At 50.0% G+C, this 24,993-nt stretch overlaps 8 protein-coding genes across 8 annotated transcripts; 5 read left to right on the top strand and 3 right to left on the bottom strand.

Moving 5' to 3' along the window:
* Positions 1 to 277: 277 nt before the first annotated feature.
* Positions 278 to 960, bottom strand: FMAN_00684 (putative 60S ribosomal protein L36; the record flags this gene model as incomplete). Its single annotated transcript, XM_041825489.1, has 4 exons — positions 278 to 358; positions 418 to 499; positions 676 to 776; positions 907 to 960. 4 exons carry the CDS (start codon positions 958 to 960, stop codon positions 278 to 280), a joined length of 318 nt encoding a protein of 105 aa, XP_041676015.1.
* A 1,295-nt stretch (positions 961 to 2,255) lies between these two features.
* FMAN_00683 (uncharacterized protein) lies at positions 2,256 to 2,828 on the top strand (the record flags this gene model as incomplete). The annotated part of the gene is made up of 2 exons (XM_041825377.1): positions 2,256 to 2,632; positions 2,690 to 2,828. 2 exons carry the CDS (start codon positions 2,256 to 2,258, stop codon positions 2,826 to 2,828), a joined length of 516 nt encoding a protein of 171 aa, XP_041676014.1.
* Positions 2,829 to 3,598: 770 nt separating this feature from the next.
* On the top strand, positions 3,599 to 4,816 carry FMAN_00682 (uncharacterized protein; the record flags this gene model as incomplete). The annotated part of the gene is made up of 1 exon (XM_041825266.1): positions 3,599 to 4,816. The coding sequence occupies one exon, from the start codon at positions 3,599 to 3,601 to the stop codon at positions 4,814 to 4,816; it is 1,218 nt and encodes a 405-aa protein (XP_041676013.1).
* A 2,881-nt stretch (positions 4,817 to 7,697) lies between these two features.
* Positions 7,698 to 9,284, top strand: FMAN_00681 (putative 14-3-3-like protein; the record flags this gene model as incomplete). Its single annotated transcript, XM_041825155.1, has 5 exons — positions 7,698 to 7,709; positions 8,036 to 8,043; positions 8,187 to 8,540; positions 8,729 to 8,816; positions 8,916 to 9,284. The coding sequence occupies 5 exons, from the start codon at positions 7,698 to 7,700 to the stop codon at positions 9,282 to 9,284; spliced, it is 831 nt and encodes a 276-aa protein (XP_041676012.1).
* Positions 9,285 to 10,470: 1,186 nt separating this feature from the next.
* On the bottom strand, positions 10,471 to 10,959 carry FMAN_00680 (uncharacterized protein; the record flags this gene model as incomplete). Its single annotated transcript, XM_041825044.1, has 1 exon — positions 10,471 to 10,959. The coding sequence occupies one exon, from the start codon at positions 10,957 to 10,959 to the stop codon at positions 10,471 to 10,473; it is 489 nt and encodes a 162-aa protein (XP_041676011.1).
* A 1,864-nt stretch (positions 10,960 to 12,823) lies between these two features.
* FMAN_00679 (uncharacterized protein) lies at positions 12,824 to 16,945 on the bottom strand (the record flags this gene model as incomplete). Its single annotated transcript, XM_041824933.1, has 4 exons — positions 12,824 to 14,096; positions 14,153 to 14,372; positions 14,426 to 16,251; positions 16,299 to 16,945. 4 exons carry the CDS (start codon positions 16,943 to 16,945, stop codon positions 12,824 to 12,826), a joined length of 3,966 nt encoding a protein of 1,321 aa, XP_041676010.1.
* Positions 16,946 to 18,490: 1,545 nt separating this feature from the next.
* Positions 18,491 to 20,820, top strand: FMAN_00678 (uncharacterized protein; the record flags this gene model as incomplete). The annotated part of the gene is made up of 5 exons (XM_041824822.1): positions 18,491 to 18,559; positions 18,631 to 18,846; positions 18,897 to 19,000; positions 19,395 to 20,600; positions 20,652 to 20,820. The coding sequence occupies 5 exons, from the start codon at positions 18,491 to 18,493 to the stop codon at positions 20,818 to 20,820; spliced, it is 1,764 nt and encodes a 587-aa protein (XP_041676009.1).
* A 2,119-nt stretch (positions 20,821 to 22,939) lies between these two features.
* FMAN_00677 (putative cytochrome-c peroxidase precursor) lies at positions 22,940 to 24,016 on the top strand (the record flags this gene model as incomplete). Its single annotated transcript, XM_041824711.1, has 1 exon — positions 22,940 to 24,016. One exon carries the CDS (start codon positions 22,940 to 22,942, stop codon positions 24,014 to 24,016), a length of 1,077 nt encoding a protein of 358 aa, XP_041676008.1.
* Between the last annotated feature and the right edge of the window lie 977 nt (positions 24,017 to 24,993).

The raw sequence follows: 24,993 nt of genomic DNA, 5'->3' as shown, positions 1-24,993 counted from the left end.
AATCCATAGGTCATGAATACATATTGCATTCAACGGATGTAAATTCGAAAATGAAGGAGAGGCGTCACTCATCACGAAAGACAGACTGGAACATGGCTTGATCATTACGCCATAACTCTCTTGAAAGTGTTGGTATTCCGTTGATCCGCAGCTAAATCCCTGCCACGGAGCGTCCAAGCCGTTAATTTTTTTTTAATCGATCAAATCGTGACCACGCCAATCCATGCGAACCCCGTTCGGTGCCAGATTCCCAAAAATCAGATCAAACCGAGTTGATTTAGTGACCAGTACGGCGGGCCTCAGCGATGACGCGCTGGAGCTCGTCAACCTTGGCCTTGGCACGACCGAAGGTACCGAGCTACGATGCGAGTTAGTACTTATATCGTGGGGTGATTGCGGTATCTGGGTTTGACATACTCTCTTCTTGGCGAGCTTACGGGCACGCTTGTCCTTGGAGTTGCGGAGCAACTCAATGACTCGGCGCTCGTAGGGGGCAAGGCTGTGAGGAATGGTGGTTAGCAAAAAGATCGAGCACATATTTGAAAACTCCTCCAGTGGATAGGGTATATGCTGGCGACTAGGCCTTGAACTCGCGGCGCAAATGCCACGCCCAGCATCCCCCATCCATCGCCTTCCAATACAAGCTCTGATCCCAAAAATAATTATCTGACTTACCCAGCAACCTCCTTGACGACCTCACGGACGAAAGCGGTGCGCTTGCTCAGGTGACCCTTGGTTCGGGAAACACGGGGCTTGACGACACGGGGAGTGGTTTTCTGTAATATCGGCGACAAATGTCAGCGTCCATCGTCTGCTAGTTCGGTGGTTGTCGAGCCCTCATCCGTCGCGAAGGCGAAGACAAAGCAGAGATCCTCCACGAGGTGAGACTGCGACAGAAAGACGTACGTGACCCTTGTTGAGGCCGACGGCCAGGCCAGATCGAGCGGTTTCAGCGGCCATTGTTGCTGGATGGGTTAGTTGGATCGTGAGGTGACGAGAATATTTCCAGCAGGATCAGAAAAGACGAGGGGATCTTTAGCTTAGCTTAGTACAAAATTTGCAAATCTGTGGGTCACGTGCTGAAGGGTAACCGGAGTTTGCATTTTGTGCGAACCCCCCACATCAACCTGGAAGTGGCATTTGATGGCGGGTGGATCTATCTGATGTGTGAGACGACGGCTCATCAGAGCTTAGAAGAGGACTACCTATCCGTAGACTAGACTAACACGGATATATAAAAATGAAGAACAGCACTTGGCATCATGAACCGTCAACTGTGAGTTTCAAACATGACTTGACTCTTACGAGAAACAATGATGCTGATCATGCCCAAATCAAACGGATATGGCATCATGTCTTGAGGGCTAGGGTTAACATTATAGAAAGTCTTTGCCTTTTCATACTCAATCCCATATGGCCCAGAATCAGCATGAATATCTATCCACTCAGCCTTATCCAGCAACAGGCCATGTTCATAGAGGTGCTGTATGATCTTGGATGCCTCCAATCCACAAAGGAGGTCAAATAAGGTACGACGATACTTTGTGCATTGAGATCGACAACCGAGTCTCCAAGGGATCATCCTCCAATCTTCCTTGTGTTAAAGCGAAACACAGAAAATGTAACCAGTCTGCCAGCAGAACTTGGAAATTCATCGCTTCTCAGTCCAACGCTTTTGCACGAAGAGATCACGTTTCTATTCTTGTGTTACCCAACAGCAACAGCTTTGTAGCTAAGAATAACTTGACGCCGCTCAGACGCTTGCTTGTGTTATAATATCGTAAACAATGAGTTGGCCATGGATATTCCATAATAATAAACATCTGAGGCTCCGACCCAGCAAACATGAAACACGATCGACATCCAATCAATTGCACTGCCTGGTAGTTGGATCCTCGCCTCCGATCCCTTCAACTCCATGTCTCCTTGCGGACGTAGAAGGATCTGCGGGTGGAATTGTATTGCATTGCACAACAGCGCTGGAATCTAGAGCAGGCCCGATTTAATGGGTTACTAGGCCGCGTGTTCGGTAAAGCAAGGAGAAACCACTCGGAGCGGTTGATGCTCTGACGTCGTGTTCTCCATATGGCTTTTGATGGACTTATAAACTACCTGCTTCGCTAGTCATGTCTTGAGTTGAAAATCTGCTGTTTGGCAACATCAAACTTCAAGAATTAACATACCTTTGCTATCTAGGTATACAACCTCTCACTTCGTACCAAACACACATACTGCATTCCTCGAATACTCTCACGATGCAATTCGGACTTTTGTTTCTTTCTGCTTTGCCCGCAACTTGGGCCGCACATCTCTACGCAGTTCCCCAGAGTCTTTCTCTTCTCGAGACCAGTGCTGAAGATAATGGCTGCACACTACCCGATACCTACCGCATCTGGAACTTCAAGGCAGAGTCTAAAGACAGCGGCAAGACACTCAGTGGATTGGACTTTGTATTCTTCGACCAGGACACCAAACTGACGACCCCTTGCCATAAGAACGCTTCCTCAAAGGCCATTACGGGGTTGGGAGGCAGAGATCGTTTTGCGTGTGACAACGACGCGGTGGAGTTCATCTGGACTGATGACACCAAGAAGCTATGGATGATGGAGAAGGTCTGTCAACAACAGGATGGGTAAGTCTTGACTCCTCGATCTTGAAGAGAAAACATGCATTGACAGCGGCCCAATAGATCTGTACCATATGAGGCCAGTGGTAGCATCATTCTCAACGTCAAGTGTGCCAGGACTGGCGGCTGCTCGAGCAACTCGACAGACCAGAAGTCGGCCTTCACTAGCCTTCAACCCGTGAGGGAGGCTCCCCCTTCCTGAGAAACCGGTCCGTGATAAGGAAGATCTCGTGATCTTGAGCCGTGCAGAATCTGGTCTGCCTGATGGTCAGGCGGGCTACCTTGTCACTTGTACAAGACTAAAGTGGCCGTATGAGGATGGCAGTGAGGCGAGGAAAAGGCAGCGATAGTGTCCCATTAGTGCCACGAATGGATAGAGATTCAGCACAAAACTTCAAAGATGAGCAGCGCACTCTGTTTGTGATTTCTTCAAGATCGTTTATTCAGGAACAAAAGCCGACTTCCGCCTCCAACGTGAAAGAATGTAAAGTGGGTCTACAATCCGGGGTAGTGTACTCTCATTGACCACTCAGAGTGTCTCATTTGGCTCTAAATAGAGGGAACAAATGACGCTCCCTTTCTATTGGTCGTTTGTTGACCTAGGTAGGTACCGCCAATTCTAGTACATGTGCCGTATGACCTCAACAGTTTGAAGTATTATTCACGAGACCTGTCAACCCTGATCTTGACCACTTCATTTGATCTACCTGCTATTCCAGCTCTCATCATTATGTGTGTTGAGGCTAAAGTCAAACAGTCCTCAACACTTTCTCAATGATGCATTGCTCCTTTACCCTCATCCCGTCCACTCTCAATTCGGAGAACTTCTGAGTCGTTACTAGAAGGTGATTCTACAACGCAGATCGAGTAGTAGGGATCTTTCCCACTATTGAAAAGAGACCAGCACATTTATGGACGCGTTTGCAACTGTTCAGACTTTGCAACTATCAGCATAGAGCACCACGTTACACCATGCGACTCAGGCCCGTCAACACGATGAGAACACTGACTCTTCAGCTGGTTCTCATCACTTCATGCCTCGCCCTTAGCAATCCATTTTCAATACTCAAGCACAGCAGTAATGGTCCTTATATTAAGCCGTACGGCATATCCGTTCCCTTATTTGCAACACTCGAGCGTCTGTCGCGGCTCGTCGACATTGCCTATTGTATTGGCACCACAGGAGTCAGGAAACCCTTCGACTGTGTCTCGCGCTGCAGCGAGTTTCCAAATCTTGATCTCATCAATACGTGGAACACTGGCCCTTTGCTCAGTGACAGTTGCGGCTATATCGCTGTGGATCACGGTGTGAGGCAACGCGGTGACAATGACGCTTACATGGCCGGTGAGCCTGCTATCGTGGTGGCCTTCCGCGGTACCTACAGCATCGCCAACACGATTGTCGATCTGAGTACTGTGCCGCAAGAGTATGTGCCGTACCCATCTCCTGGCCACGACGGAGAAAGCCCGCCTGATGAACCGAAGCATCAATGTACAAATTGTACGGTGCACATGGGGTTCCTCCAGTCCTGGAAGAATGCTCGACGCCTCGTGCTTCCACAATTGAGACAGCTGAGGCTCCAATATCCTTCTTATCCTGTTCAGCTTGTAGGTCATAGCCTGGGAGGTTCCGTCGCTTGCCTCGCTGCACTGGAGCTCAAGGTATCTATGGGGTGGCAGGACGTCATAGTCACGACCTTTGGTGAGCCCCGAGTTGGGAATGAAGGGCTCGCCCACTTCGTCGATGAAGTCTTCCATCTAGATGGCCAAGATGATCTCGAGGGGCGACAATACAGGCGGGTTACTCACAAGGAAGACCCCGTGCCTCTGCTTCCTCTGGGTGAATGGGGCTACAAGTCACACGCAGGGGAGATATACATCGCCAAACAGGAGCTCAGCCCTTCTGAAGCCGATATTTACATGTGTATCGGCGACAACGATCCGAAATGCATCTCCGGGGCAGACGACTCGTTATGGATGACGATACGCCGCTTGTTCCACGTCAAGGGCCTTCTAACAGCCTCGGACAAATTGGCAGAGTTGAACGGATTCCCTTCTAGATTCAAGCTATGGCAACTGCTGTTTGCTCATCGGGACTACTTCTGGAGACTCGGCCTCTGTGTACCAGGAGGCGACCCTGCAGATTGGGGCAGAGGACGTTACCAAGCACCGGAAACGGAGGAGCTATGAATTTTTGAACTTATTGAGTTGGAGTTGGCAGGCGTTGATGACATGGAAAAGCCAGCTTTAAGATATCTCATGCATACGAACTTAATGGATTGACACATTTGCAGAGCTGGAGCTTCAACATTTTTGAAATCAAATTCGTCATGTAATTCATCAAGTATTCAACAAATCCAATGTAGTCTCAAGCGTCTAAAACTCATTGACTCATATTCTAGAACCACCATATGGATGAAAGAGACCATGTTTTCTACTCCGTCCCAACCAGTATATCCAGCGTGCTATTCAAAGTCCTACGGTTTTCTGGTGACCTGGTCCAGCCAGTCCCGCTGACCACGGGCTAGACCGAGCGGAAAGCTCCACCAAAACAAGCTGAACCAGGATTATTCAAAGTCATGTCAAGTAATAAAGAGGGGTCCCAGGCTAAAAGAGGTCCCTGAAAGAAAGATTTCACCTCGGGGAAGGCTGCTGGAATTCATACTTATCCAGCCTAGTCGACTTGTTTCTATGTAGACAGTCCATCATCTCGAATGCCCACCATAACAAGAAGGAGAAAAGAAAGGAGAACAGCACATTCCTGCTGCTGAGCTGTCTGTACTGTATGAGGCAAAACCGGTTTCCACGGCTTTGGTGGAACGTGGGCTTCGGATGATTGCAGATGGGTCCGTGGGATCAGAGGAGAAATGGTTCAGTTAATAAACAGGGGTTTGATGAGCGACAGAGCAGCGATTTAGCTCCAGATTCCAAAAAGAAGAGCTCTATTGAAGTCGGCCAGGGCTAGTTACGAACAAGACTACGACTTACAAGTGATTTGAACTTGACAGCTACAGTGTGCCCTTATTAGAGTGGAATATCTTGAAACGAGTAGGATATCACCAAACTCTAACCAGCTAAACAGTTCCCGCATCCAGGTTCGCGGATTTCCTGGTCAAGGATGATGGACAAATCGAGGCGTGCGATATGACATGGAGGGGTTGGAAGCAAGCGGAATGAAAAACATCAAGTGTCAAGTCACAAGGCAGGGATTTGACCCGTTCAGAGCGAGATGGGCAGATCTTGAGATTTGATGCAGCCCAGCCAGCCCAGCAAAGAGTGCCACTGTATCTATCAGTTCTGACGAACTCCATAGATAGGGCTCTGTTTCTTGATGGACACGAGTCTGAGTGCTGTGGAGGGGTTGTCGAGATTGTGTAAGAAATCTTGATCCGGGTTTCAGATAGTGGTTTTGGTCTTGACTTAATACATATATCGCAACAGGCGTCTCAGGGTCAGGGCCAGGGTCAAAGACCAGACTATGGAAGCGTTTGGATTTGATAAGCTCTTAAACGCTGGGCTCTGGAGTGGGCGGTTAATATAACGGACGATCCCAGGAAATGAGTTCATCTCATGCGAAGCTCTCACGGCCTATAATCGAGCAGAATAGAATTGTCATGCGCTGGTAAGCTCAGTAAGTCTAACTATGGAGGCGTATGAATGGGAGACTCTCTCGTGCCTTCTGGCGGTAGTGGCAGTCATGGGCAGACAACAACAGATCATCACTGGTCGAAAGCCTCTCGGATCTCAGACTTTCAGCCATGATTCGTGTGTGAGATGCGTGCTGCCGTCCGTGGCGGGCCTGGAGATAACCAGGACGGGCCCAATAGAAGTTGTCTCATCAGCCCCAAATGAGGCTGATTCAATTATGATGCAGAGACAACAACTAGCATTGTGTGATTGATTTCTCTTATGAAAAGCAGCTTGCCGTAAAGGAGACACTAGCACGTGCATATCAGCACCATTTCCTAGGAATCAAACCTGAAAAGGGGTGTCTGCACAGGCGGCCTGTGTGAATGAACTGGAGGAGAGATTGGCGTCAACTGCCAGGGCTAATGAGCACCATGTATCAAACAACGGCTACCTAGAAAACTGTTTCGTTTGGTGGAAGAGGGGTGAAATCAATGGAAGGGGGCTCATCTCTGTCGTCACTTTTTTTTTAGGCTCACGTGGCTACCTGTGCATTGTTTACATCCGGCATGGATGGCATGGCAGCCTGGGGCCAGCCCAGGACAAAGCCCAGGTTCCTTGAGTTTCTACTACCCTTCACTTACCAGTCGCACCCCAGCTCCGCAGTAGGTATTTGAGACTACGGGTACTGGGCTCAGATTGCTCCAAGCTACCCGGACCTTAAGGTACCTTCAGTATTTGGGATGCACTACAGTTTAGATGAGGCGGGCAGCTATGGCGCACCAGGTTCCGTCTGGACTTTTCAACGGGGACATGTTCCGCTAAACGGGGAGATGATATCGGCTCCCCTATTTTCTCCTCTCTCTCCAGTCAATGGCACTGTCGGTTGTCTTGAAAAGATCCATTCATTATTAGAGCGGTGACTGGGTTTGTGGTGCACTAATGTAGATATGCGGGTTAAACAGTTACCAAGAAGTGGGAGTCAAAGGCCCAGAGGCCAACAGCCCGGGCCCAAGGCGACCCTGGGATTGGGCGGGCCAGGCTGTCCTTGGGCGATACACCCCTAGAAACGATCCATTCCATGGGGGGGGGGAGCTGCCCGCACTGGGGGCCTGCCCGCTGCCTGTCCGGCTGGCTCACATCCACCATCCATTCCATTAGTACAGGGCGCTGCCACAGTCCAATTCTAATGCGCAAAATACGTACCCAGGTACCTACCTACCTGCCTTGACCTCGCTCACTCACCCAACGCCTGACCCGCCTAACTACACTTCAGTCCAATCCAGTCACTGGTCTCTCTACCTTACCTCTGCTCATCCCTCTCCCTACGCGCCCCCCAACTCTCAACCTCAAAAATTCAATCTCTCACTCAACCTCTCTTCTCCCTGTCACGACTACTTCCACTTCCTTTTTTCTTATCAAACAACTCCCAATATCTTCCAAAATGGCCACCGAGGTATGTATTCTTCCTCCAAGTTTCTCTATCATTCTCTAGAGATGCTCTACCCTTTTTCCCTCTCGGCCTTCTGTCCCGCCGAAGGCCGCACAACCCCTCAATCGAAGCCCAACATGGACAAACGGTGACAACACCATGAGGTTCCTCCTCGAAACTCACGATTCGTCCATGGCCTCGAACTCTCGGCTATGTAGCTTGCGATTCTCTAGAGGCCATCTCAACTCACCATCAGGCGGTGTTAATCGATCCCATCCCCCTCCCCGCTCATCTCCTCATCCCCATCTCTCTAATCAAAATGCTTGATGCTGACTCTCATGGTGTGATAGCGTGAAAGGTTTGTCTACAGTATCCCCTCACGGATCTCTTCGACGCTATCGGCGCCCTGCCAATACCTTGGCTCGTCCAGCTCGTCTAGGAATCCAGATCCCCTTCGAAGGACATCGTATCGCTGACATCGTACGTGTTACCTCACTATAGCAAGACCTTCCTGGCCCGCCTCTGCGAGCAGGCCGAGCGCTACGATGAGATGGTCACCTACATGAAGGAGGTGGCTAAGCTGGGCGGAGAGCTCACTGTTGACGAGCGTAACCTCCTCAGCGTCGCCTACAAGAACGTTGTCGGCACCCGACGTGCCTCGTGGCGCATCATCTCCTCGATCGAGCAGAAGGAGGAATCTAAGGGCTCCGACAAGCACGTCTCTACCATCAAGGATTACCGCAACAAGATCGAGACCGAGCTCGAGAAGGTCTGCCAGGATGTTCTCGATGTCCTCGACGACTTCCTCATCCCCAACGCCGCCACCGGCGAGTCCAAGGTCTTCTACCACAAGATGTGCGTTTTTATCTTCCCCGCCTCTAGCCTGAGGCCCCTCGTCTTTCCGCCCTTTTTTTGCTCGCTCACGCAACACTACACCCATCTCGCTCCATGCGTGCTTTTTCCACCGCCGAAAAAAAAAAATTGCACTCCATTTTTTTAATTTAGTTATCGAGAAGCTGACCGTGTTTCTTTCTGGTGAATAGGAAGGGTGACTACCACCGTTACCTCGCTGAATTTGCCTCTGGTGAGAAGCGCAAGGGTGCTGCTACCGCTGCCCACGATGCTTATAAGGTAAGGCTAAATTAAAACCCAACTACCCCCCACCTCCGTCACATGCCGCAAGATCCGGGCCGCTGGTGCCCCTCGCTGACAAGTTTTGCCCAACCACAGAGCGCTACCGATGTTGCCCAGACTGAGCTCACTCCAACTCACCCTATCCGTCTGGGTCTCGCTCTCAACTTCTCCGTCTTCTACTACGAGATCTTGAACTCCCCCGACCGTGCTTGCCACCTCGCGAAGCAGGCCTTCGACGATGCTATTGCCGAGCTCGACTCCCTCTCTGAGGAGTCTTACCGCGACAGCACCCTGATCATGCAGCTCCTCCGAGACAACCTCACCCTCTGGACTTCTAGCGACAGCGCTGAGGGCGAGGCCGCTGGTGCTGCCGATGCCCCCAAGAAGGAGGAAGGCGAGGCTGCTAAGACCGCTGAGCCTGCCGCCGCCCCTGCTGAGGAGCCTGCGCCTGCTGCTGCCTCCTAAATCTGTCAATAATCCCCCTCGATACCACATGCGTCTCGGCATATAGGAACCGAGACGTATTCTTGCCCCGGTTACACTTGTCTGCCCCCGGACACACGGATAGCTGGGCCTGTCTTGGGCGGGCTGGATGATAGTACGAGGCTTCTTCTTTTTGCGCGGTGCGTTGTTTTTTTCCCATGGCGATGGAGAGGGAGGAATCACAAAGGGTCTGGTTTCTGGCAAGGGAGAGTGTACGGCGTGGAATCTTTCGTCTTGTTTGTCCGTCGGACTAGTAAGAAGGGAAGAAGGGAGTGGGGAAAATTCGATCCGCCAACACTCAGTGATGACGGCTATTTGTCTTTTTTTCTCTCTTTTTTTCTACCTGGCAGATAAATCGCAAAGTTTCCTCCCCTTTTCACACTTTTTTTTCTTTGGCCTACTTTCCGCACCTAGCATTTGTGTATCTCTCAATCCCCGTCTTGTTGGTCATTAAGAACGTGGACAGGGCTTCGCCCGTCTTGATGGATCGTCACGAAGAAGGCTTTCTCATGTTAACGCTTTTCCCCCAATTGTCTTATGTCTTTTATGTTTTCTGTTCATGTCTATCGGTTCGTTCTCAAACGTGACCCCCCCTGACGAGAGGCAATGGAGATGAATTGTTTCCTGTTGTTTCTAAACAAAGACTTGTTCCCAAAAATTAACCCCCTATACATTCATGTTCACGGGTACCGAGGAAAAAAGTGGCAGTATAAGCTGCCCCTTGGCTTTTCCGATCTGAAGCCTCTCAGAGTTTCTGTACTGGTGACATTTGTTCTCTACTGACATTTTCCTGATGTTGAACGGTTGCATTTCCCCAGCGCTTGTGTTCCGTCGTTCCATTCGCGAACCGTCTGCTATGGGGTTTCCGAAGTTTTGCATATGTATAACGTCAAATGTCGGGTGGAACAAGTGTCGAATGTGATAGTCTCTCGTACCTGGGATTAGAAGGATTGGTTTACACGTGCATGCTAGTCTAGGTACGTGGAATTGTCTGTTAAGGACATTGATTAATGAAGAATAAATGCTATATCATGACACATGTCGACGTGGCCCCGGCTGCCTATTAAGAAGTGTGTATTGCTGGCACCGGGCCGTTCGTAAGCAGACGTGGCAGACGCATTCCTTGCTTGGTAGCCAGTGTTGATGCGTCAGTCCGTTAGCGACGCTGTCACCGCTCCTCGGTGCGACGATTGAGTAACCTGGCTGCTCGAGCCAACCTCTCTTGCTTCTCCTTCAAGCCATTTCCTTCTTCGCTATCCCTCTCCAGAATGCCGCCTTCTTCGTCCCTCGCGTCCTCTCCACGAGCCACCCTGTTCTCAAGTCCGCGGTACATAGCCGTGCGGCCATCTGGGGGAAGCTCGGCGGCGGCGGCAGCCATGTTGGCGGCGCTGCGTCTCTTGGGCCCAAAGCGCCAGCTGATGCGCTTCCACAAGCTTCGCGACTTGGAACCAGCAGGTGATGGAGGCGTGGCAAACGAAGTATCCGGGTCGGGGTCTGGAGTGGCGGCAGATGAAGACGACAGTGATGATGATAGTGACGGGGCCGTGGGGAGGTGTAGGGCTGAAGCGACTTCGGTGCGCCAGATGTGAATGCGCTCTTGCTTCGCAGGAGGCATGAGGGGGTTGATCTTGATTCGGTGATCTGAATTATCGGCCATGGCTGGTTCTGTTACTGTTGAAGCCGATAATGGCTTGCGATTTGTTGGTAGGAGCAAGCAAGCAATTAATTAATTTGTCGTGGTTTGGTAATGGGATCCGTAAGGAGATGTTGGATTATGGGGCTCAATGCGTATTGTGTGGTATTAGTCCGAGGCCAGTCGGAATTGTGAAGCTTGCCATCAAATCAATGATCTGCCGTTGGTGATGATGAGAAGCGGACGATGAGGACGTCAAAAAGTAAAAAAAAATCAGTGGCTCATTGACAATCTGTGTTTTGCGCGTCGTCCAGCGATTTCATCCATGTACGCCAATGACTCGTGCAGATCGTACGAAATCGTACTATCGAAGGGCCTGAGCGTGCTGGATCTGGATCTGGGGGTTGTGTCCAAGACTCGAACACTCGATACCAGACAGATGAGGCTTGATTGCGATGGCCTGTGATGATGTTCCCAATGACCAAGAAAGAAAAAGCAAACAACCCAGACTGAAGGTTGTCTCTGTGAGAAGGGAAAAGGAGAAATTGCGATCAAGGTTCAGAAATAAGAGAGGCAAGGCGAGGTCAAGCAAGGTAAGGTACCTAGGTTCGGTTCAAAAGCGATTGGAGCTAAGGAAATCACGGACCGGGGACGATCTCTATGGCTTCGATGGGCGGAAGAGAGAGGAGGGGGGGGGGGCGGGTTTCTGAGCGGGCCAGAAATGAATTAGGTACGATAGTCTAGGTGGCTGGAGGTCTTAGGTTGGGGTTTGTTTGTTCTTTGAGGTTATCGAGGACTGAGATTGGGGATTGAGGGCATCAGAGGTGGAGGAAGAGAAGACAAAGAGACGAAGGATGAGAGAGTGGTTTTTGCAAGGTCGAGTAGGTATGTAGATGCAAGGATGTGATATGATGGATACATAAAATGATCAGCGCTGGTCTAGATCGTCCAAGGTCAACCAAGGTCTCGTGCTCACGACAGGGAAGAGAGAGTGCAGCGTGGACGGTAACCTACGGCAGCCATGGAGCGCTACCATGTCCTGCATGCACCTCCCTTGGTATCTAGCATTACTGAGGCTGCAGCGCTCCATGCATTGCATAGGTAGGTAGTAGGTAGTAGGTAGTCATGGGCATCAACTGAACTGTGGATACTATACCAAGCATTGAAAGTGTCGGTGACGGGGACCAAAGGTTCGTGCCGAACTCAACAACACCAGTAGGTTAAGCGTTAAGCCCAAAGAGTCAGCAGAGTATTCCTGACAAAACAATCAGATCAGATCAGCCCCTTCACGCCCGCCAGATACCGAGAATTATCTCATTGGAGGTCTCCATCTGTGGGGCTTGGTCATGAGGCCTAGATAGGTACTGATACTGTACAATAAATCCCTCCACCTTGCGCCTCCAGGGTAGCAATTTTACCAACCTACCTACCTATATTACACGCCTTACAGGTATCTCGGATTCAAGTCGCCGTCATAGTATTGATGCATCACCCGACGAGAGGCACAGTTAATTAAATTAGGTGCGTCCTTGGCGATAGCGATCTATCGAAATCACCCGTCGAAACACGCCACTACTCCCATCTGGTGGCTTTTTCGACCGACTCGTGGTTAGACGAGTTCGGTGACACATGATTCAGTTGATGGCTCACATGCTGTGAAACATAAAACACCATCAGAGATAACAACATCAGCTGGCGAATCTCGGCGACAATGACCAAGTCTTGTTTGTACTTTTTACTCTTATACCAAAAGGCGTAACCATAGTCATAACCCAAGCCAAGTCCCCAAGACACACCTCCCCAAGTGATTCAAGCCCATCAAAACGCTTCCCAACGCCTCGCATCCAAGAACTAAACTAACCCATACCTGCAAACCAACTCACTTTTCCTATGCCCTTGTGCTCGGCTTCAGCGTTTCCCAACCTCCTACCTCTTGACCCTCACCTAGAGACCCCAGTAGATCCGTAGACCCTTGCCGTTGATGCTGGTTTTGGTTCTGTTGCGGTAACTGTGGCTTGGGCTGTACTGGCGGTGCTGCCCGGCGAGATGGCACTCCGCCCGTCATACCGGGCAGCCCTACCGCTCCGATCGAGCTAGACGGGCTTGCACCGGTTCTGTTCATGTCAGGCTTCGGAGGTGCTACGGGCTTCCGTGAGGTGGCTCCGATGCCCTGTGAGTGAGGACTTCCTGTAAGACCTCCGGTGTGAGCCCTTGTTGGCAGCGGCGGCCGAAAGTCGTCTTCCATGGCTCTCTGGCCCAGTGCTGGGCTTGAGCTTGGCGATGTTGTGGTCAGATGTACAGGCTTCTTCGCTACTGGCGGCGCAGGTTTCCCACCCTTGCTGTTCTGCGAGAACTGGGAAACATGAGAAGCTGCTGATGTAGGCCGAAGAGGCGGAGGTAGCGGTTGAGTCTGCACCCTATTAAGACCAAACCCGTTGCTCGGTGGTGTCTGTCCCATTGCCGCCACTCCTGATGTTCCTCGTCGCGGAGGTGGCGGCGGAGGTGGCGTCTCGACATGGCCCATAGGAGCATGGTCATCTAGGAGATTCATGCGCCCGACCTTAGCTGGCAATGCTGATGGGTCATATGGCGGTGGCAGCTTTCGAGGTTGAATACTCGACCCTGATGCCATGACGTTGGGCAAGCTGACTTTTTCAAATGGTGAACTGGACATGCTGGACAGAGATGCCTTTGACGACGATCTTGGAATAGAGATCCAATCCGGCTCTTCAGTAAGACCAAAGGGATTTGAAGGACGGTTGGGATTGAGCCCCACGGCTTGCCCGTTTCTGGGTTTGGGTACAGGTACAGCGGCACGAGCGGGCTGCTTGTTGTCGAGCCACCACTTCTGGCGATCCGAACTTGCGGGAGGAAGCCCTGGCTCAATAGAATCATAGCCAATAAGATCTTCATCATCGCTGTCCTCGCCAGTGCCAAGATGAGCTGTTGCGTCTCCGACCTCGGCCTTTCGACGTTGATACAACTCCGTACTGATCTTTTCTCGCAGCTGCTCATCCACGATGCTCACCCTGCATTCGAAGGCAGCGTGGACAGGTCGGTGATCCGAGAATCTGAGAGGTGCCGAGTTATACAAGATCTGTCTGAGGTTGGAACCCTTCCTGAGAATACGATCTGTCCACGCAGGAATGCGAGCTTTCTCACTGTACTCTCGTCAGAATTCGTGAATACAAGCACCGATACATGAAAGTGCACTTACGAGGTATCATAGTCATCGGTTCCTATGTCAAACTTGTACGTCGGAGGAAACGTGATGCGAGCTTCAGAATAAAAGGGGAACGATAATCCAGCTACCATCTGCAGATTGAGCTGATCATTCTCGTATAGCGTCTCAAAGTCACGCTTCTTTACCAACGCACGCGCAGTTTCAGAGTTGAGCCCAATGCGATAGTTGAAGTCGCCCAACCAGATGACGGCGTCTGTTTTTGTCAGTATGTGTGGATTCAGCGAACACAGTACCAAGGGTACTTACCATGATCATCGATTCCCCGGTTCCGCTGAAAGCGTAAACCGTGATGTATTGTTGCATAATCCCGGTTGCGTTCATCGTAGTTTGAAAAGCCAGCAGCCAGATGTGCCGTGACAAAACATATATGAGTGTTGGCATAGTCGAATCGAATCGCCACAGCACCCTTGTTTCCAGCCATGCCAGACATGCCAGTCTTTTTCACGCTACCCTCCACGTTCTTAATGTTGGCCAAACTGGGCGTCTTTACAAAAATGCAGAGTGCTGCTCCAACTAGCTGCCCGCTCCGCAGCAACACATACCTCTCACCCCCCAACCGCTTTTGTCGATCGTTAAGATTGCGCTTCACGGCATGCTCCCACAGGTTCTTCCGTGACGGGTCACTGTTCATGATCTGTTGCGGACTGAGCTCTACAATTTCTTGAAAACCAACGACGTAGATGTCCGGTTGCGCATCTCCCAAGGTCTCCGGGAATAACCAGGGGCCAAGATCATCATTGACGCCTTCGGTACGGCCATTAAGGTTGAACGTGCCAACCCATATGGTGATGCTGTTGTATGACGTGAACTCGCTGCTCCTTTTGGACAGCTCTGTTGACACAAAATCGCTGATGGGATCGAACAGAAGGACCGCCTCTTGCCCAACGAGGCGACCCAAAAGCATGTCAATAGTGATTTGACGAGAGGGGTCGAGGAAGTTGTTGTGATAGATACGTTGGACAGACTTTCGCACGTCAGCCACAGCCCCTGCAAGAGACATCTTTCCATGACGCGTGAACGATGATTTGAGCGCGCCTGTCCCAGCATACGTTTTGGATAAAGAGTCGCCGTTGTCTGCCCATAGACTGGAATGTCTCATCCAGAAATCAGAGGCAGCGAATTCACCACGATGTCCAAGAAAGGCCTCAACTGCCATCTGTGAGATCATGGTTTGCACAAGATTGGTTCGATCAAGACAGTCCAGACAATTGGTTCGGAAGACACCCTCCTGCTGAAGCACAACCACCATACGAGCCTGTCCAGAGCCATCATGGTCATATCTAGGTTCGCTTGTCTCCTCCGCAAGAAAGTACGCAAAACCGTCGGTGGAGTCCTCAATATAGCGGCGGATATCTCGCGCAGCCTCATATCCCGCTGGCCCTTTTGTTTCTGCATGGAAATCGTAATTGGTTTCTCGCAAGAGAGCATGATCCGAAGATCCGTCTGGGCCAGCACGACTTAATGGACAGTGTTTGATACCATTGTGGTAGAGTGTACTGAGCTCAACCTCGCCAGGCTTTGTCTCACTAAGAAGATTGATGACATGGACAGCTCCGTACGATTGCTCGAGCTCCTCAAAATGTTTGTTGAAGGCCGGCTGTGTCCCGTCGGGAGATCTGGTGACTGTGATCTTCTGCCGACCTGGAATAAGATCGGCTGCTTGCTCCCAAAAGACAGGTACTGACCCGCGCACTTGAGCATAGGAGAACATGGTTCCCGCCGGGCTCCAGAAAGTGGTCTCAGTTTCAACAAAGTTTGCCACATGCCCATCATCATCAATACCTCGTGAATTGAAGCGAGTTCCAGCTCTGCGACAGGATAGTCGAGATATGAGAGTCATAAAAGAAGGCATTCCTGACTTGGAATTCTTAAGTGGCGAAGAGCTTAACGGAATTGTCATGGTTTTACAGAAACCACGAATTGCTGATGTCAGTATCCGTGACGAATCAAGCGCAGCTCGTTCATTAGGCATGAGACGGGAACGAAACTGGACAAGAGGACTGATCATGAATGAGTTCCAGAGAAACCCATCGTCAAAATTGTCGATTTCGAACGAGTTGGAATTGATTGGTCTATTTCTTGTCAGTCCAATGCTGTACAGGTCAAGGTAACAACGAACCTGTCTTGAAGCCGGTTTGTGAGATCGAAATCTGTACTGTAGTAAAATGTTCCGTTGCTTAGTAGGCTGCGAAGCTCGTGACATGGGTGCTCCATGGCAACTTCTCTTCGACCAAGGCCTTGTCCATAAGGGCCAGATTGCACCGATGCAGAATCCGAAAACTCCGGATCAAGTGATTCGAGAGGAACAACATCGTCATAGTCCGCGCTACTCAGGCAGTAGAAGGCTACTCCGTTTATACGTTCAACAGTCTCGCCAGGCCGCAAGGTGGCAGCACGTGTCGCATGCGTAATGACGGATAGGAAGACATCGCTGTTAACTGTGATCAAGCCTAGTGTCCCGTATATCGGTCGATGTGTCAGACGGCGATAGTCCTGCAGCAAATGCCTCGACACAGGTGCGAACTCGACCATGCATTTCGATACCAAAGCTTCGCCGGGGTTTCCGCGGCTCCTCGTAGACGCAGCTAAGGATGTAAGCGAGCCGTTCGCGATGGCTTCACTGGTGGAGGTAGTATATCGAAGAATCAGAGTGTGTGATGTTGAAACAATGGCGATGGATCGATGAGGATAGTCGCGTATGTAGAGCTCGCATGACTTTTCGGGAGAGGGAGCCTGCGAAGAGTAGGCCCCTGAGGAATATTCCATCGTGTATTCAGTAGGATAACATGGAGTGGATAGAGGATGCAAGGTCAACGTGTCCACGATAGGATTACGCTTGCGAATGCGAAATGATTTCAATATTTCTTTTGACTCATGATTGATTGGAAGTGTAAGATGAATTTTAAAGACAGGAAACTTTCGGGCGGACGTAGTTGGGCTCTGTAGGGTTCAGCCAATGTTTGGATGAAGTTTTGAGCTTTGGGCGTTAGATAAATGTAAGAGGCGCTGGATTGGACTGCACGCTCTACAAATGACGTTTCTCAGCTGGGGTACCATGAGAGACCCCCGACTGCTAATAGGTACCTAGGTAAGTAGTAGGCAGCCAGTGGACGAAGGCCCACCAGTGGCATCTACGAATAGCTAAACATTGGATCTTTGAGCTTTGGCATTCACATCTGAACATAAGGCATCATCATTATCATGAGGCAGGCCCATCGCCAATGATGCACTGGGCGAGAAACTCTTGAATAATGTCAAGAGCGCGATCCTTGCGCATTTACTTTCAGCTTATGGGGTTTAAGACCAAGTACCTCTGCAGGTCTATGATACCTAAAATACGATTGACTTTTGCTATCAATGGTAAAACAAAACATCAACCTCTGGCAAGACATAGGATGGCAATGAAAGCTTATATCAGGCTGCGAGACTTTGCCACGAATTCTGGCCGGATCAGCAAACTTCGTATATACCCGCCGAAGTGCTTAAGGTAGTTTGGCTTGGAGAGAAGAGTTGCCCAGTTGAGATTCGAAAGATGTTCAGGTAAGAATACTCCTACACAGACAGCCCAGCCCGTCGAAAAAAATACCATACGATGACAATAAGATTCGAGGTATCTCAAAAGAAAAAAGGTGACCCGCAAGACATGCGCAAGATCCGTGATGTGTGATCTTGTCATTAGACACAATATTATATATGATATTGTCGAGAATCGGAGACCACCGCGCAACAGTAGAAACAAAATGACAAGGGAGCTTCAGATTCGAAATTGAGATCATGCTCTCTAAAAGAGAGCGTTCATTCTCTTCCTATCATATGTTTATGTGAGAATCATCATAAGCCCTTTTTAGGATAGGGAAAAAAGAAGAATTCTTCTCCTGCACCGCTTCGCCAGAAATATCTGCAAGCTTTCTTGACGCTGAGTCATCCTGGGAACGGCAAATTGTTGGCCCGGACTGGATCCCAAGACCCATGTCAATTGCGGAGACTTGCTGGACAAGTACAGACCTGCTTGCATCAAATTCCCTGGTAGCACTAATTTACGACTATTTTGCGCGTCTTGACGTGAGCACGTGCATCAGAAGTGCTTTGGCCAGTGACTAACCCAGAAAGTACCTGAAAAAAAAGAGCTTGTCTGCGGCGCGAACGACCAGCCCCTGCCTTTCGCGACAGACGTGAGCCTCAAGCGTCATCTCCTATCTACAAACCTCTCAACTTCAAGCCCGCACCTCTAGACCAAATATTCATTGCTAATTCCTAATATCGAATAAATTGCGCGACTCTGGGAGACGAAGCACTAAACATTCTAACGTCATGAGCGACTTCGGTCATTTCGGCTCCGATGAGGAGTACGCAACTGTGCGCAAGCACAATGCTGAGGTGGTAAGCTCCCGCCTTTATTCTCTTCTTTCTTAAACTCGGAGGAGAACACTGACTGTTTGACGCAACAACAGGAGTCTGACCCCGATAACTTCGAGCACTGGGAGAACCTCATCAAAGCTTGTGAGACATTGGAGGGTGGCTTGAATCGCAACTCAAGCCCTCAAGCACTAGCGACCTTCCGCGATGCCTACGACAGATTCCTCATTAAATTCCCTCTGCTCTTTGGGTACTGGAAGAAGTATGCCGACATGGAGTTCAATATTGCCGGCCCCGAGTCTGCTGAGATGGTCAGTACACTCCAGACGTTGCCTGCGACACGGCTGACAAGGTGTTATAGGTATACGAGAGAGGATGCGCAAGCATCACCAATTCTGTCGACTTGTGGACGGACTACTGCTCCTTCAAGATGGAGACAACCCATGACCCACACCTCGTCAGAGAGTAAGTTCCATTTGGATGGTTTCCTTCCCCTTCCCTTAACATGCCTTTTGGCGCAGTATTCCCGCTTGACCTGAGTGGTCTCGGTCGACATATCCGCGAGGGCTCTACACTCTACTATCAAAAGTATCTGATGGTGAGATATGCCTGCGATAGCCCCTTTAGCCGGGACGCTTTCTCACGCTCCCTGCCAGGCTCTGTTGATGCTCAATCCGTGCTCGTTCTAAACTCCAAAGTCGTCCCTGCGTTACACGTCACCCGCACCCGCTCGGTAGAACATGATATCGGTTTTGCTACCCACTCGCACAACCATCTTCCCCTCTGTATTAATCCTCTCCACCCTCTCCCCTGAGTTATCCCTTCCGCAATGAGCTCACCTGCTAACCTTTTTCTCTAGACTATTTGAGCGAGGATCAGCCTTCGTGGGACTCGATTTTCTTGCTCATCCTTTCTGGGACAAGTACATTGAGTACGAAGAGCGTCAGGAAGCACAAGACAAAATTTACGCCATCCATGCACGAATCATTCGCATACCAATGCACCAGTATGCACGTTACTACGAGAGGTTTCGATCGCTATCACATAATCAACCCATCACAGAGGTGGTGTCTGCCGAGGATCTCTCACGTTTCAGGGCGGAGGTCGAAGCTGAAACAATTGCTTATGGCGGCGGTCCTAAGGCTGAGCTGGAGATTGAGCGCGATGTTCGTGCAAAGATCGATGCCATGTACTACGAAATTTTCACCGCGACGCAAACCGAGGTATCGAAGCGCTGGACCTACGAATCGGAGATTAAGAGACCCTACTTTCACGTTACGGCTTTGGAACACAAGGATTTGGTCAACTGGCGCAAATACCTGGATTTCGAAGAAGCTGAAGGCGATTTCACACGAACCGTCGCTTTGTACGAACGATGTCTTGTCACATGTGCCTATTACGATGACCTCTGGTTCCGATATGCCCGGTGGATGAGTGGCCAGGAAGACAAGCAAGAGGAAGTTCGCAACATCTATGCACGTGCTTCGACAATGTTTGTGCCTGTTAGCCGACCAGGTATCAGACTGCAATGGGCTTACTTCGAAGAAAGTGCTGGCCGAGTTGACGTTGCCCTTGATATCCATGAGGCAATTCTTCTGAGGCTACCAGACTGTGTTGAGGTTATTGTGTCGTGGGCCAATGTCCAGCGACGACAGAATGGCCTTGACGCTGCTATTCAGGTGTTTAAGGATCAGATCGATTCTGCTACGGTAGACGTGTACACCAAAGCTGCCTTGGTTGCAGAATGGGCTCTTTTGCTCTTGAAGGCCAAGGGTTCGGTGGAAGAGGCTCGCGGGGTTTTTATGAAAAATATGCAGTGGTGTGCCGACAGCAGGCTATTCTGGGATCGATGGTTCAACTTTGAGTTGGATCAGCCAACGAACCTCGAGAGTGAAGCTCAACACAGCGAGCGCATGAAGAAAGTATTCGACGAGCTTCGAGAACGAAGTCGACTCTCCCCAACAGTCAAGAAGGACTTGACCCAAGTATATCTCACATACTTGATCGAGAGAGGCAACAAGGATGCCATGAAGGTATTCTTGCAAATCGACAGAGAAATATTTGGGTAAGTCGATATGCTCTCCGATACTATTGAAAACTAGCTAATAATCTAAAGGCCATCGTCGGTAGCCAAACTCTCTACGGGTAGCGGCAAGGAGAATGGGGTTGCAAAGGGAGAGCTGGACGAGGCCAGCAAGCAGCGGGCCGAGGCCCAGTACTCTCACTTTTACGAGACTCACGGTGAACCAGACGCTGATGCGCAGGGCAACGCAGACTTCAACTGAGGATGGAATATATGATGGACTGAACTGGACGTGAAAGGTGTTCGAGGCGCTGGTATCCAGGAGGACTTAATCAAGTGTGGGGCACTCGAGTTGTACTATAAACGAAACGGCGCCCCTGCATATACAATAGCAGATGTGGCTTGGATGAACCTGGAGGATAAGGTATGGCTATTCAGCATATTGCTGAGTCTTGAAAGTTGGAAGTTGCCTTGATTTGACGGGCAGAGAATTCTTCTTGACGACATATCATAAGCTGTAGGCGAGATATATATATATCCTTGAGCATGAAGCTGTTGATGAGTGGAATATTGAACTGGTGTCTGGTCCAGATCTTGTGGGGTAACGAGCACTTGCATTAGCTTCTCATTAGAAGAAGCCATTGGCAACACTCGCCGACTTTCACAGAGATGCTCTGTCTCCACCGGAGGATTGTCGGAGAGAGTTTGTCTCCGGGATTCGGGATGTTGATCCATTCGATGAAATTACAATCACATCTACTGATCTACCTAAGGAGGTACAGAGTCTGCAGATCTAGGAAAACGGGAAACACAGGAGTTTGTAGATGACTCCTAGGAGAGCAGAGTAAGGGCCAAATGGAGATTAGACTTATTCGTGTGATCAGACATGTGTTGTTGTATGAGAATCTGACTGTAGCTTAAAGGTGGCTGTTAAGGCTACATAGTCCAGAATAAGTTGTAATTTGCTGATATGACGAAATCACATGCAAGAGGCGATTTGGAATCTTTGGGGTACCTAGACCCCTGTTGTCGAGAAAAGATTCCATAAGTACCCGCTTGTGGAGGGCGTTGCTGCACTTGTACCTAGAAGCAACATGACAAATCTTCTTTCGACATCAAAGATTCCACCCAGGGGGACAATCCAATCAAAAGAAAGGTATTGTATGTACCACAACGACGTTCTGAATTGATTCTCTGTACCATAGTTGATGTTGAAGCAATGGGAGACGGGCGCCTCGTTTCGGTTCGGGTGCCACGCCGTGCTGACTGATGATCTCCGTTCGTTAGCTGATGAGGCGTTGGGAGTCTGTAATGGAGGGTTACTTTCAGGGTCCCAATCCATCAGAAATTTTCTCTTGTCTCTCCGAATCCGACTAGTTGAACTCTGATGGTTGGTCGCCTCGTGGTTCACAGCCGAGAGGGTGTTCCCTTTTTTGGCCTGACACATGGAAACCGTTTTTAGACGACTTTGTCTCATGAGCCTCATGTCGAAGTGTCTCTAAATCATAAGCGGGCATAACACTGAATGCTTCAAAGAATGACCCCTGCTGTCCCTCGACAGGCCTCAAGTATTAGCAACCTGTCAGAGGCGAGAGAATCTTCATTACCAAGGATCTCCACCGACTCCACCCGATCCATAAGAGCGTCATCCCCGCCAGGTTTGATAAAAGAAATGGGGCTGAGATATCAAATTGGCCAATTGCTGATGTTCAATTTCAAGACATCGCGCCGGTTCATGAAGCCAGGTACAGCTCCGAGGCGAGAGTACCTGGGGAAGTTGAGGGTGATGTGAGGAATCAATTCGTGGTACGTTGATGGCAGTAATATCTGAAGGAAGAGTTCCTCATACCTATACCTCAGTGAATAGCAGCAATCCCATCATGGCCTCCCCGATCTCGGATTATACACATGTCAAAGATCGAAAAGCTCCGGCACGGAAATGGAAAGAGCTTGGGCTTGAGACAGAAGCTGCTTGCCCCGTTCGGCAACCCCATGAATCGTGTCCCCGGCAGAGGTTATCAGTCAGGGTCGGGACTGACTTTCTGGCACTGACACGGCAGGTCCCCGTTCCACCCTCGGCTTCCCGCCACTTCAACCGACGCATCCCTTCTTAATAGATACCACAGACCTTCTCGTCTTGACGCGTTCTGCTTCTTCTTCTTCTTCTTCTTCTTCTTCTTCTCCCATCCTCTCTTTACAATTCCTTGGAGTCACATTTCTCAAGCGTCTCACCACTTTGTAATCCTACACACTCAAGGTACGTTCAGACTTGAGCACTGCAGTATTAAGGCAAAGCTTGCTCCCCCTGGCAGTCTCAATAAACAAAAAGCACACTCTACAACACCGTCTTTTCAACTTGTAACTAACGTTTGCTCTTAAAGATGGCCTCCGCTACCCGACAGTTCGCCCGCGCGGCCACTCGCGCCACTCGCAACGGCTTCGCCATTGCTCCTAGACAGGTCATCCGCCAGCAGGGTCGCCGATACTATTCTTCTGAGCCCGCACAGAAGTCATCTTCCGCCTGGGTATGGTTGACTGGTGCCGCAGTTGCTGGTGGTGCTGGTTACTACTTCTACGCCAACGGCGCTTCTTCCGCAACCCCCAAGGTTTTCAACCCTACCAAGGACGACTATCAGAAGGTTTACAACGAGATTGCTGCTCGCCTGGAGGAGAAGGATGACTATGATGACGGCAGCTACGGCCCCGTTCTCGTGCGTCTCGCTTGGCACGCCAGCGGTACCTACGACAAGGAGACTGGCACTGGTGGCAGTAACGGTGCCACCATGCGATTCGCCCCCGAGGCTGACCATGGCGCCAATGCTGGCCTGGCAGCTGCCCGCAACTTTCTCGAACCCGTCAAGGAGAAGTTCCCTTGGATCACCTACTCTGATCTCTGGATCCTTGCTGGCGTTTGCGCTATCCAGGAGATGCTGGGTCCTGCCATTCCTTACCGACCTGGTCGCTCTGATCGTGATGTCTCTGGTTGCACACCCGACGGACGTCTTCCCGACGCCTCAAAGCGCTCTGGTCATCTACGAGACATTTTCTACCGTATGGGCTTCAACGACCAGGAGATTGTCGCCCTTTCCGGCGCCCACGCTCTTGGCCGCTGCCACACTGACCGATCCGGCTATGAGGGTCCTTGGACTTTCTCCCCTACCGTTCTGACCAACGACTACTTCCGCCTCCTTGTCGAAGAGAAGTGGCAGTGGAAGAAGTGGAATGGCCCTGCCCAGTACGAAGACAAGTCCACCAAGTCTCTGATGATGCTTCCTAGCGACATTGCCCTGATCGAGGACAAGAAGTTCAAGCCTTGGGTCGAGAAGTACGCCAAGGATAACGATGCCTTCTTCAAGGACTTTTCCGACGTCGTTCTCCGACTGTTTGAACTCGGTGTTCCTTTCGCCCAGGGCACTGAGAACCAGCGCTGGACCTTTAAGCCTACGAACCAGGAATAAGTGGACGATATACGACGGAGAGGTGCTTGAGGTGCTTATGAAGGAACTATGCGAGGAGTGAAATTGGTCATCATATCATCGATGAGCTTGAAGAAGAGCGATATCCGGGAGTTTTGGTTGTGATTATTTGGGTGCTGGTCAAGATCGCCAGCCTAGGTATAGACCATGTCATGGGTTTTGACCACATGAGCATGTCGATAGACTAAGATGTCTGCTGTCTTATACGGCAGAGACCAAAAGAAGAAGAAATCCTAGAATTTTTATAAACTTTTGTGTCCGGCCCTGCTATTGTAATGTGTCGTTTGAATGAGATCGGCCCGGGCCGCAACTGTAGCCATGACGCTCGATGACGGCGTCTTGTTCAGGGGTCTGACAGTCATTAGGCCCGTTCCTGCATCTGCCACACCAGGCATTTGACTTTGTCCAGATTGTTTTCGAAGTAGCGCTGCTGATCATTATTTGATCATTGAATCAAAAAATTGAGAGTAAACATACATGCAGAGTCAAGACCTTGCTTGGGCTGCGTGGCCATACCATACCATACGGCATGTTATGTGTGTTCTACTTCATTTACTTAAAGCGAAGATGCAGATATCCAGAGATGGATGCCAATCTCGAGGGACGGAAAGAATAGATGACTCTAAACACCAATTATGAGTATTTGCAATATGTATCTGGCAAGCTCTTGCATTGAAAATGAGACGAGGAGATGTAGAATCCAAATATCAAGATATTTACTTGTTGTGACAAGGCTTAGTATTCGATAGGAATAGTCCTGATTTGTTGGATTCAGGCAGTCTCTCATTCTGTAGGAACTCTTAATGTCGAGATGAAGCAACATGTGTTAACCGGAACTGCTTTGTAAATGTGTCTGTCATACGAGAGTTGAATGCTTGACCTTTGAATGATAACGTTATCAGCCAAAGGCGTAGGAGAGGGGCTCGGCTTAATTGTTTTTGATTATTCAGCGTTTGCTC

The sequence above is a fragment of the Fusarium mangiferae genome (assembly GCF_900044065.1).
Source record: "Fusarium mangiferae strain MRC7560 genome assembly, contig: FMAN_scaffold001, whole genome shotgun sequence".
NCBI lineage: Eukaryota > Fungi > Ascomycota > Sordariomycetes > Hypocreales > Nectriaceae > Fusarium > Fusarium mangiferae.
This window is presented reverse-complemented; position numbering and strand designations above follow the sequence as displayed.